The sequence below is a fragment of the Anastrepha obliqua genome, chromosome 4 (genome assembly GCF_027943255.1).
Source record: "Anastrepha obliqua isolate idAnaObli1 chromosome 4, idAnaObli1_1.0, whole genome shotgun sequence".
Taxonomy (NCBI): Eukaryota; Metazoa; Arthropoda; class Insecta; order Diptera; family Tephritidae; genus Anastrepha; species Anastrepha obliqua.
The window spans coordinates 36,512,264-36,525,683 of record NC_072895.1 but is presented as its reverse complement, the minus strand read 5'-3'; the positions used below and the strand labels follow the sequence as shown (position 1 = coordinate 36,525,683).

At 35.2% G+C, this 13,420-nt stretch overlaps 1 protein-coding gene across 4 annotated transcripts in view; it reads left to right on the top strand.

Annotated features, from left to right (window-relative positions):
* The first annotated feature begins 597 nt into the window (after positions 1–597).
* LOC129244437 (solute carrier family 28 member 3) overlaps positions 598–13,420 on the top strand; it is a 34,562-nt gene continuing 21,739 nt past the window's right edge. Inside the window, exons 1-2 of one of the 4 annotated variants that reach the window (XM_054882062.1) lie at positions 598–858; positions 941–1,211. In XM_054882062.1, coding sequence (XP_054738037.1) covers positions 1,206–1,211 — 6 coding nt within the window. In that variant the 5' untranslated portion in view covers positions 598–858; positions 941–1,205. Of the gene's footprint in view, positions 1,212–13,420 lie in introns of all 4 variants that reach the window. The other 3 variants (XM_054882063.1, XM_054882061.1, XM_054882065.1) reach the window with 3 other exon arrangements.

Sequence of the window (13,420 nt, the reverse complement as noted above, 5' to 3'; positions counted from 1 at the left end):
GCCGAGCACTGCGAGAAAAACGGCCGCAATACGCCGATAGACACGACAAAGTTATTTTGCAACATGACAATGCTCGGCCACATGTTGCACAAGTGGTCAAAACATACTTAGAAACGCTCAAATGGGATGTCCTACCCCACCCGCCGTATAGTCCAGACCTTGCGCCATCCGATTACTATCTCTTCCGATCGATGCAACATGGCCTGGCTGACCAGCACTTCCGTAATTACGATGAAGTCAAAAAATGGATCGATTCGTGGATTGCGGCAAAACCGACCGAATTTTTCACAAAGGGAATCCGTGAATTGCCAGAAAGATGGGAAAAAGTAGTAGCAAGCGATGGACAATACTTTGAATATTAAATTTGTAACCATTTTACGTCAATAAAGTTTCAAATTTCGAAAAAAACCGCACGAACTTATTCATAGTCCTATTATTAAACTCAAAAATACGATCTTGCCAACAACCTTAATAATTGAATCATCACTCATAAACAAAATATTATTACAAACACACTGCCAATGTGAAACATGCCGCCTCACTGTAATCAGTTAAAATTCGCTTCTCGTATAAAATAAGCCAGTTAAAAGCGATCAAAGTGGTTAGTGAGAACGCAGAGCTGAGCCGAGTGGTTGTGCCAAATTCGGCATAAATACGAAAACCCGTGAATGCTCGTATTAAGCAAACGAATCCCATATGAGAGGCGAGAATTAAACACTTGTTCACATCAATTGTCTTTAGATGCACGAACGTGCATGTGCATAGGTACGACGGTATAAGTACCGTAGCGTGAAGTTTAGTAAGTAATTTAAAAGCAAGTGACTAGCAACAAATTATACGCGAAGTATTCCTCCGAAGGTGAGATTTGTTTAAGCGCATTTTCGAAAGTACTTTACGTCTTTTATTTGTGTTTTCAATCGACGCGCGTACGTTTCAAAAGGTCATTGTTTTTCATTTAAATTAATCGCAACACCTACGCTGAATGTGCAAATATTTTTGTGAAGAAGTTCTACATATTCTTCAACTTATTCTGGATGCATGGATACATGAATGAGCTTAGTATAAAGAATCGAAAGTCAATACTTATGAAAAGCGAAAGATCGACAAAGTGACGTGAAGTTTTTAAATAAAAAAAGTCCTGAAAAAGTTCGAAATCAACGCATTGTAGTCATTTGCATTGAGAACTTTTATTGCTTTTGAATGAAATGGAGGTAAATATAAATCAATATGCAATTTCGAAAAGAGCAAAATTTTACAAATACGCTTTTCAATATCAGTGTGCTCTAAATGCTGCGTTATACCTATTGTGCTCGAATAGGGGGAATCTGTGGTATTTGTTCAACTGTGAACAGAAATAATTTCAAAAATTGAGCAGTAAGCCCTGACAGCTAGTGTTCCTCCTTTCTTAACTGTGAAATAATAATTAAAATAAACAAAAACAAAATTTAATGAACAAAAAAAAATTCAAAAAGGTCCCAACTCTAAAAGATGTCCTCTTTTTGAATTAATTACCAGAAACAAACACTATAAACTATACACGGCCGCCGTAGCCGAATGGGTTGGTGCGTGACTACCATTCGGAATTCGCCGCGAGAACGTCGGTTTGAATCTCGGTGAAACACCAAAATTAAGAAAAACATTTTTCTAATAGCGGTCGCCCCTCGGCAGGCAATGGCAAACCTCCGAGTGTATTTTTGCCATGAAAAAGCTCCTCATAAAAATATCTGCCGTTCGGGGTCGGCTTGAAACTGTGGAACAACATTAAGACGCACGCCACAAGTAGGAGGAGGAGCTCAGCCAAAAGGGGTGTACGCGCCAATTATATATTTATATATAACACTATAAACACCTTGGCGAGGGCAACTTCGCGACGTAACGACTGCAAAAAAAGTCTTCCCTTAGGCAGTGCTCAGAAAACAATTTAAAATACGTATTAGCTGCCAAAAAAGCGAAGAATTATTTATGTAACTTAGGCATCCACACAGTTAGAAAGACAATTCGCTTTTAAGCAACCGCTTGCTCTGACTTCGATTTGCTTGGGTATACATTTGAGTGAAGCGTAGATTATAAAAACATTTCAAATAACATTTAAAAAATCTCCCAATTAAAATTGATTTCTCACATTTGCACACTCTTTTGTCGTTAGGTTTTGCTTTCTTTCGCGAATCACATTTAAACGTCGGTTATTAACGTCACATCATTTGCCAAATTTATTGTCTTGAAAAATGCAGTGACGAAGCCAGTGAGAGACGTATGAATATATTAGTAAAAATGTGTGAATGTATTGCTATTGTCTTTGCAAAATTGCCAAGTTAAAGCCAGCTTCTTAGACATTTTGAAAACGCCAGCGACACAGCAAAAATAAACTTTTGAAAACGTTTCTGGTTTGTAAAAAACCAAAAAATATGTTGCTCTAAGTGAAATTTTGTGTGCAAAAAAAGAGGAAATACATAATTCGATTTATTTGTTTTAAATGGTCGATTCTTATTCCATTTAAAATTGCAGGGATATTATGGTGAAGAACAAGGGTTGAAAGGTTCTAATAAAGTATCAAAGTTCTGAAGCGATTACGTTAATAAATTTATTCCACATTCAATAGCTGAACTTCACCGTTCACTACCAATGTAGGCGCCATGAACCAATTGACCCTGCACAAAAGAGGCATCTTATGGAGTTTCACCAGACAGCTTGACGACCTGGACTTCGACGATAACATCTACCTCCTCTCTCACAAACTCACTGACATGCAAGCGAGGGCGAACAGAATAGTCACACTGGCACTCACTGTCGGACTGGAGGTCAACATCCCCAAGACGAAGGCTATGAGAGTCAATCACAATAAAGCAAGATATAAAATGGTTTGCGGGCGCCCGGTGGAATTTGTCGAAAGCGGCGGAGCAGATGAAGATGTCAATTGCAGGCTAAACAAAGTAAGACGGCGTTCGCGCGAATGCATACAGTATACCCAAGCGCTCTAAAGTGCGAATATTCAGCTCATGTGTGAAGGCAGTACTGCTGTATGGAATTGAAACATGTCTGATCTCTAATCACACAGAGGCAACAATCTTTCGTCTTTCCGCATCATCTGTAGAATATTCTGGCCGAACACCATTAGCAAATCGCGCTGTGGAGACCAGCGAATGAGGAACCCATCCTATGGCAAATCAAACGCGGTAAGGGGCGATAGATACGTGACACACCTAGAAAACCACCAGATAGCATTGCAAGAATGGAGCCCAGTGCCAAGTGAGCAGAGGTCGCGGTCGGCCAAAGAATACTTGGCGAAGATCGGTGTTGCGGAAGCTAGCAGATGCCGACATCACATGGGACGGCACAAAAACTATGCTCCCGAGCGGAGTGAATAAGGAAACAAAATTGAAGAAATTTGATTATCCATCTACAGGGTGGCCTATGTATTGATTTTTTCACTCTTATCATTTTTTGACAGTGACAGCTCCTTCCCGCTGTAAATCTTGGCAGCAAATCAGCATCATATCTTCATGAAATAAAATAAATGGCTTTACTCTCTCCCCGGAGCGAAATGAGATGAACTTCACTTTTTATGTAATGTCTGCTTCAGACAAAGTAAAAGCTATACCGTTATGCGATTTTTCATGGCAGTATCTATGCAAGAAATTACTTCCTTTGGAAACAATGTAGTATTTATCGCTCCTAGAGCGATTGTGAAAGTGACAAAAGTGTCATATAAAAGGTATACAATAATTTTAACATTCAGCGGTCATGCCTCTATGGAATCCATTCCATGTTCTTTACTAATCATAAATTATATGCCAGCTATACCCATTTCTGCTCTTACAATAAAAGCAAAAATTTATAATATTATACAAGCAAAACTGGCGCACAAATAAAAAAAAAACAATAATTTTGCCAACTTAATTTTGGTTTTTAATTGATTTATATCTCATCCATACTAAACTAATAAAACACAACACTTATCGGTCTGTACAACTATCATAAAAACAAAATAGTGTAACTACTATAAATTCAAGTTTTACAGTTTTGCACCCAATACAAAAATTAAAACTACATATGTAAAGGGTGATCAATTAAGAGATATCGGATTTTAAATTGAAAGAAAACAACGAAAATTCAAATTGATTGGGCAATCTTTATTAGTTTTGTATAGAACCTTTCCTGGCATTTATTTTTTAAAAATAGTCCGTTTCAAATGTTAGCCATAACTGCGCCGTAATTTACTAATTTTGAATGACCGCTGGAGGACTCCGGTCGGTGTCTCGTAAATAACTTTAGTAATGTTGGCTTCCAATGTTGCAATCAAAGTTTGTTTATCCAACAAAGCATTTAGACTTTACATACCCCCCAAAAAAAAGTCCAAAGGTGTGATATCACACGATCTTGGTGGTCAATCCACTGGTCCGAGACGAGAGATAAATTGCGCTCCGAAACGACGACGCAGTAAATCCATTGTTTCACGGTCTGCATGGCAAATAGTGCCGACTTGTTTGAACCAATGTTGTAGAGATCACGAACTTTAATTTCCGGCATTAAAAAGTCGTTTATCATAGCGCAATAGCGTTCGCCAATCATTGTTACATTGGCGCCAGCCTCGTCTTTGAAGAAATAAAGCCGATGATTGCTCCAGCCCATAGGCCGCAACAAACGGTTGTTTCCAAAGGTTGTAATGACTGTTCTTGAATGACTTCGGGTTGCTCTTCAGCTCAAATATGGTAATTTTTCTTATTGACGCAGCCATTAAGTCAAAAGTGGGACTCATCGCTGAATACTATAAATTGACCTGAGTGCGCGATGACCACTTTTCACAGAGCCTTGATTTTCATTGTACAATTATAGGATTTGTATAGTAAACGTTTTTGAGGCGTAAGTCTTGCCATGATGGCAAGGAATACTTGAAAAAATTAATATACCTATTTAGTTTGACAGTAGTCATTTGTGATCTGTCAAAAAACTCTATTGGAGAAAGTACCTATTATCTGATGACCCTTTACATACACAAAAAAGTATCAAATTACTATTTCGCCCAAAAAAGTTTTATTTCTTAGAAGTTTTCTTATTTAGGTCTCAAGTTATTCTAAATTATTTGAAAAAACTCTTATAAAACTAAATTTACCATTTAAATTATTAGAAACAAATTAACCCTTTACTGAAAGAATTGATAAAGCGTAGAAAAAATCGTTTCACGGTGGAAATAGCTATATTTAATTATCAATATTAGAAGAAAAATATTAAAAAAATTTATTTTGGTTTTTTTTTTCACGGAACTATATACGTTGTAAAGTAAAGAAAACAGTTGAAAAACGAAAGAATTATTACCGGTCGAGAAAGATGGGGTCGATATATCCACGAAAATATATTCTTTTTGTCAAAAAGTACTTACATTTTACTCTGTTATGGTTTTTTAAAAATAAATCACTCGGACTTAAATTCTGATTTTTCACCCACTAGCACAAAAGTGAGGTTATTTTGAAGTACCATAAATAAAATCATAGACAATTTTTTTTGCAAATTATTATTGCTAAATATATTTGATGTTGGGAATAGTTTGAGTTATTTTTATTACTTAATTTGGAAATAAAATTGAATAAAAATTGCAATACCATATATGGGCTGATATGTAGTAAAGGGTTAATGGTGTACTATTTTTCGTTATTGCATATTGTTTTCGTCTGAGGAGACCTCTACTGAAATTTTCCAGGAAATATTTTCATTAAACATTTTAAGCCTTCATATCTTGCACGTTTTTAAAAATAAGGTTCAAAATGATTCACTTGGGTAAAAAGTTTTGGGTTAAACTATTCCACAAAAATACATATGCGCCATTTAATTTTATTATAAACTTCTAAAAGCAATACTAAGGTAAATGTAGTTTTAATCTATTTTTTTTTTTAATAAATTAGCTCGACTTGGAACCAAATTAGGAAAACTTCAATACACTGTGAAAAAAAATGTGATATTTAGGTACAAAACGGAAGGTGGACCAATATTTTAAAGTTCTTCCTCTTTCATAATTGCTGTGCCGCATTCTTGTCTGTTTTTGGCTGCTGTACAGTGTAATTAATACAGAAAAATAGTGTCTCCGAATACGACTTTTTTAAGGCGAAAATGATTTACGATTTCCAATAACTACTATCTCCTTCTTTCAATGTATGTACAGAACGCACACCTAATACTCTATTTTGCGATAATCTATAATCCGACCGATTTTATTTCAACAATTTGCTGGAAAGTAAATGGTGAATGGTGAAACTCAACACTGACGTTTCGACTTATTGAAATATCAACGCAAGGGAAGAACTAGTTTTCAATGACCGTTAAACTAATTTACCGTTTAAGAAATGTTGCATTTTTTGTAAAAACGAAAAATAGTATATCAAAATATTGGAGTTCAGGGTGAACAGATTGGGTCACTTTATTATTAATGAAGTATTAAAACACAATAATAGTTATGAGTTCTAAAACTTTAAGCGAATTTTCCTGACAATTTTTTTTTTTTGGATTATTATATATTTTTTTAAATATTTTTAAAAATAAAATCAAACTAAACCGAAATGGAACAAACTCTAAAATATTATTTCCCATTCAAAATATGGAGTGCTGGGTAAATGTAATTGCATTGTAATTAATTATCAATTGTTGTAGTTGTAATTAGTAATATATTCATTCAGTCCACTGGAAACGAGTATATTACTTTTCCAATGCCTTAGCAGTAATTTTAACAGTAATTTTCTTTGAATCCATTACAGGTAATTATATAAAGTTATTTAAAGGAACTAATCTATTACGAGGAATTATATTTTTTAATTCCTCAGCACTAATTTTCTTTAAATCCATTACAAGGCATTATATTTTTAATTTCCTTTTTTTCCAAAGCCTTTGAAAGGAATGAAAATGTAAAGCTTTTCTGGTTGATTGAAATTAAAAAATACATTTTTTTCGATTCTTCAAGGAAATTGTAAAAGTAATTGCGAACTGAATTTGTGTTGTGTTCCAAGTTTAAGATCGAAACACACCCAGAACATTTTTGTACCTTATTTCCTAGCAAAGTAAAACAAAGGCAAATAATAGATGGTTAGTTGGTTGGTTTGAAGTGAATAATCTAATTAGTGCTTCCGCACCATTTTGTTTCCATCCTCGCTACCAAGTTTTACGATTATTCGTTCGTGACTATATCGAGTCTGTGCCATTGAGAAACCTTTTAAGGTTGTTTACGTCTATACCGGCCAGCTCTTCAAGAATTTCAAAAAGCGGCTTGCCTAGGGTGAACATTCTCCACTTCCATTCGATAGGGCGAGAATTCACAGAGGAAGTGGAAGAAAGTTTCCTGTTTCTTCGGTTGATTACACTTATGGCAGTATATATTGTAAGGGACGCCCATTTCGGCTGCCTGCTCTCCTATGGGCAAGAATCCTTTAAAACTTTATGGCTTTCACTCAAGGTGGTGAGGCTATTTCTGCTTTGTTCCAGTGCCTGGATTGCAGCTTGCCCCTAAGAGAGAAGTAAATAGTAAAAAATTAATATTGGAAAATCAACAACAAACAGTCGACAACTCGCCTGGGTATCTGTATGACCTCATCAAGTTCATGATGTTTGCTTTCCTTTCCCTTTGCAAATGTCATTTCGATTTGGTACATCACTCGTTTTTTATAATTTTTTTATTTTTTAAGCAAGTTGGCAACTCTGTTCAGAAAAATGCCACATTATATATTAATAATTCATGTGTCTGTCTTATTTGATTACACTTATTGGAGAAAGACGGCAACTCTATTAATTTCTTATAGGCACGTATTGTTTGATACCCATATCTTAACACTTTACTGTTTTTGAAAAATGTGACAGCACTAACTTATTTTTTCCCCTAATTATAAGTTTCTCTAACATCTTTCATAGACCTCAATGTTGTAATAGAAATTTAATTTAAAGATAAAGCAAAGAGCTTAAAAATTTGTTACCAATTTGTGATAGTGCGGCTAAAGCAAATGTTAGTAGATACGTTGAAAATAGTTTTCCAAAAAATTCTGAGTATTTCCATACAAGTGCAAGCGAACCTTTGCAAAACCAGTTAAAAATACAGCTTTGCAGCTTTGTTGAGCAAAGAAAATGTCACCCTTTTTCCTGCTGCTTCATTCTTTATGTTACAATGCAAAACTTTTGTGATTTGTTCTGTGAAAGAAATTATGTAGAGTAATGGGCCTACTTCTACCTTTACAAACCAATTTATAGTACCTCGATTAATATTTCTTTCTGAAACACCACGCCAAAGGAGTTGTAGTCGGAGTCGGCAGCAACGTAAAACGATTTGTATGTAAAACAAAAGACTCGCAGTTAAGGGAGTGATGCCGTTATATCCAGAATTATTTTTTTCGACTTCAATGAATGATTTTGCAAGTTCATTTCTTTCAACGGCTATTTGGTATACTAGCGAGTCTGAAATAACTGGAAAAATTCAGGATATTCATCTCTGGAAATCGACGAAAGCTAAATACGGAATATCAAAACTTCACGAAAATCAGTGAATGAGCGTGAAATAGCTTATATTAATATGGCAAAGGTAATGCGGCCTCCACATACATACATACGAGTATAAGTAAAGGCAGCATATTCGAATTTCGGTCGCGCGAGTAGGGAAATAGTAACTTTGGCGTATATGGATTAGTAAAGTCTGAATAAAGAGTCGGATATAACTTAGAAATTTAATAATTTACTAGTAAATGGCTGAGAGATAAGAATTTTGATTAAAAATTTACACCCAGATACAAATCCTCATTCAATGGTGAGACGCGATTCCTTAGACGATGTCTGAAAGCATTTCCTAACACTTTTGTTTTTTATTTCTGATTGAAATCTGGCTGGAGCTTACACGAGTCGGAATGAAAAAAAATTTTAAGTCGTAAGCATATAAAAGAAATTTCGGAAATTGTACTGAGTATTTTCATATACCATTAATAAAGATGATGAAGAGTAAAAGTTAAATTAGAGGTGCCATAACCGTAACCACATAAATCTGTTGATTGAACCAACTTATGAGCAACACTCTAATCGATTACAGACCAATTTAATTTTAGTCCTTCGCCGTAACCATAAACAGCTGATTGTGGTATACCATATGCCATAACATATATGAATGAATAAATTACTAATTTCCTCACCACTGCTCATGTTGTTATCTTTTCTTTAATTCCTGCACTTTCGAAATGAACAAACAAATTACAATGTATGTAAATGTCAACTGTGGCAACTATGGCACCAGTAAAAGATGATAGTAAATATCGTTATGGTGAGGACCACGGTTCAGATTATGGCGTTTCGCTATGGCACCTCTAAATTAACCTTATTGAACCAGAATACTGCCCTGAGGGACACCAGAAGAGACAATGAAGGAATGAGAATAAACATTGTCGACAACAACTACACACACTAAAAATGGAGTGAAACCCAAAACTAAGCAATTTGGAGATTAAAGTTAAGTGGTTCATCTTGTCAAACACCTTAGAAAAGTCCGTATTAACTCAGAGCCTGCCATTAAAAGCAAACATAAAAAATTCCGCAAATTCCAGCAAAATTAGTGGCGGTTGACCACCCATCGACTTGGAGCCTGACATTGAAAGCAGACATACAAAATTATATAAATACAGCAAAATTAGTGACAGTTGACCACCCAACCATGAAACCTCGCTGGTTATTGGATATGTAACCCATTACGGCAAAATACAATTTTTGTTTGATAATAAATTCGAATATTTTTATGCCGTAGATAGTTTGGAAATAGGCCTGTAATTATGTAGTAACATCATTTTTATTGACAGCCTTGAAGAATAAAAAGGAGTGCGACGACCGACATAGCGAGTTTAAATACTTTTTTGTATATTATTTTTTTAATGGTTTTAAATATTTTATAAGGCAATTTTTAACTTTTTAATCAGAATCTTTAGAAAACTTCAAGGTATGCAATTTTATAGCGCATTAAATTTTATTATAATACAGGGTCCACCATATAACTTTACGGAATGAAAAGTGCTATAAAAAAGAAACTACTCAATATTTTTCCAAACTGTTTTTTTTATTTTGAAGTACAATCCTTCCGGTTAATGATGGAACACGACTTCATTCATATGGCTGCCTCGGCTAGCCATGCACCATCCCATACGATCGGTCCAATTTTTCAACACATTTTCAATTGTATGCGGCTGTATTTCAGCTATGACATCGCGTATGTTGGTCTTCAGTGCATCAATTGTTGCTGGTTTGTTGGCATAACACTGGTCTTTGACGGCACACCAAAGATAATAATCCAACGGCGTCAAATCGCAGCTCCGAAGCGGCCAAACGATATCAGAATTTCGGCTGATAATGCGATCTTCGAAGACAGTGCGCAAAAGATTGATCGTAGCATTCGCTGTGTGGCAAGTAGCGCCATCTTGTTGGAACCAAATGCCACCAATGTCGCAATATTTCCCAGCGTTCTTTGAGCGTATACAGAACCATTTTCGTTCAGCGGAAGAATAAACAATTTATACTGTCATTAGTTGTATTCAACCGGAGAAAAAGGAAACTTTCTTTCTCTGTGAATGCCATACCTTTTGTAAGGAGAGGACAGCTGTTAAAATTTAATGATTTTCTTTTCTATTAAATCGTGAGTTATTGGTGCTACTTTTGTTATTTTCAAAACAATGGATCGAAAATAATTTCGTGTTTTAATTTTACTCTGCATTTTGATGGGGAAAAATACCGTTCAAGCGAAGCAATGGCTTGAAAAGTGTTATGTGAACTCCGCTCTATCAGAATCAACAACAAAACGATAGTTTGCTGCCTTCAATCGTGGTCGTAGAGGCACCGATGATGCATAACGCAATTGTACGTCCAAATAACACCAGAAAACATCAAAAAAGTCCACAAAATCGTTTTGAACGATCGAAAAGAGAAGTTGCGTGAGTTAGCTGTTAGCTTTACATTGCATGAGCATTTAACTATGAGAAATCTCTTTTCAAAGTGGGTGCCGCCTTTGCTCACTGTTAGCCAAAAACAAGAACGTGTTAATGATTCTGAGGCAACGCACCGCACAAGTCGATCAAAGCAATGCCAAAACTACTTGAATTGAACTTCGAATTACTACCACATCCACCATATCCGCCAGATTTGGCTCCCAGCGACTACTGGCTGTTCGCAGATCTAAAAAAATGCTCGCCGGTAAGAAATTTCGTCTAAATAATGAGGTTATCGCGGAAACTGAGACCCATTTTGCAGCAAAAGATAAATCGCTCTACAGAAGTGGTAATGAAATGTTGCAGCGTCGCTGAAATGTTCTTGATGGAAATTTCGTTGATGAATAAAGTTAATTTTGAATAAAATAAAACGTGTTTTCTTTGTTAGGCACTGGACTTTTCAGCCCATGTGTAGTATGGTTTTTGTTGTAGGATACTCTATACTTTCATAAAAAAAACATTTTTAATTTGTCGTACTCTTATTATTAATTAGTAAATATTGTATTTAATATTCTATTAAGTATGTATTTAAAATTGTTATTCCTACTTAAGCTGATTGCCACTTCATATTTCCTAATGAAGCACGCCTGTTTCGCAATTGAAAATAACTGTTGGTCACTTAATTTTTAATTATAGATCCACAAACTTACCTGTACTTCAGACATATGTTTTAAAATATGGTTAATGAAAAATAAATAAAGTAAAAGGCACGCGGTACGGTTATCAGCTAATTCTTCAGTTTTATGGCAACGCTTAGAATAGTCGCATTATCACACTTCCGCTATTAGGGCCACTTGACTAAATTCAAAATTTAACTATCAAGTTTTTACAACGCATTGTGACTAACTCGTATTCAACAAGCAGGTATGAGTTTTCCAAATCATATAATGAGTTCATATGGGCGCATATGTATATGTATGAATTTGCATTAGGTTAGCTCATTTTGTAGGGTACGGAAGCACGCACCCTTTCGTAAGTAAGACCGAAGTTATGGCCGTGTGTCGAAATTATTAAAATTGAATAGGAATTGGAGAGGATAAGATTCAAATAAATTCAATCGTTTTTTTCTTTTAAACACGTAGACACGTGACTGGTTGTTCCATTAAGTCCAGTTTTCCCAAGTGGACGGTCCAAAGTTGAATTCCGATGTTTTATATGTCATTGGCCAATTTTGAAAGTTAGTTTGCAATATTGCCTCGAAAACATGTGCGTTAATTTAAAATTTGCGAGAAGTTATTTTTAAACAAATTTTAACTTACAGACTTTTATACTTTTTAAAATATTTCAGCAAAAATTCATTCGAAACCTTACGATTTTTTTACATTAATTAGGTTAGGTTAGGTTTGTATGACAGTCGGTTTTAAAAATGACATCAATTAGAAAACTTATTATGCAACAAGTTTGTAAAGGTTAGGTTAGGTTGACCTGGTTGAATTACAGTCATGCATAGGCCGCATATGTCCAAAGCGCTACCAGATGGAGTTCATTGGTTATGCGTTTGAAATAGTCCACCCGCATGGTGCCACCCCCTGCGTGCCTGGAATACACTGCAGTAGTCAGGAAGCTTATACGACTCCCTTAGATCTAACTCTGGACAGTGCCTACTCCTCTAGGCATTTTTGGATCGCTCATAGGATTGTAAAATATCGGAAAATATTTTCATAGAAAATTTATTTAAAAAAAATATTGAATTTTCACCAACTTCTCATATATAGGGTGTTTTTTTTTTTTAGAGGTTGGACCTAAAATGATAATAAAACAAATAAAAAATTGGCGCATACACTTCTGTTAGGTGCGTCTTGATGTTGTTCCACAAGTGGAGGAACCTACAGTTTTAAGCCGACTCCGAACGGCAGATATTTTTTTATGAGGAGCTTTTTCATTGCAGAAATACACTCGGAAGTTTGCCATTGTCTGCCGAGGGGTGACCGCTATTAGAAAAAATTTTTTTCTTCATTTTGATGTTTCACCGAGATTCGAACCCACGTTCTCTTTGAATTCTGAATGGTAGTCATGCACCAATCCATTCGGCCACGGCTGCCGCCAAACATCCAATTTTACTTTCATTAAAAAGATTAATGTATCTTTGATATGTCATTTATAGTGAAGGCATGTGAGTGATCTGGCACTGGCAGGTAATGCGTACTGGCTAGAGGGAGCTTTTCACTTACTGAAATTTTCAAACATACAAATTCATTAACATACAACATAAAGTATATCTCCATTGAAGCGCTTTAAAGGATTTTAAAAGCAGAAAATAGTAAATAATTGTAAAATTAAATTAAAATTTTTAAAGCAAAGCCATTATGTATGCAAAAGTTGTCGGAAAGATGAAATTTTGTATTAAAAAGTAAAGAAAATAAAAGTCTGTGCAATGTGCAAATTTATCACTTAAAAATGCGTGTGCCCGAAACTTAGTATCTATAAAAAAAAATTATTGG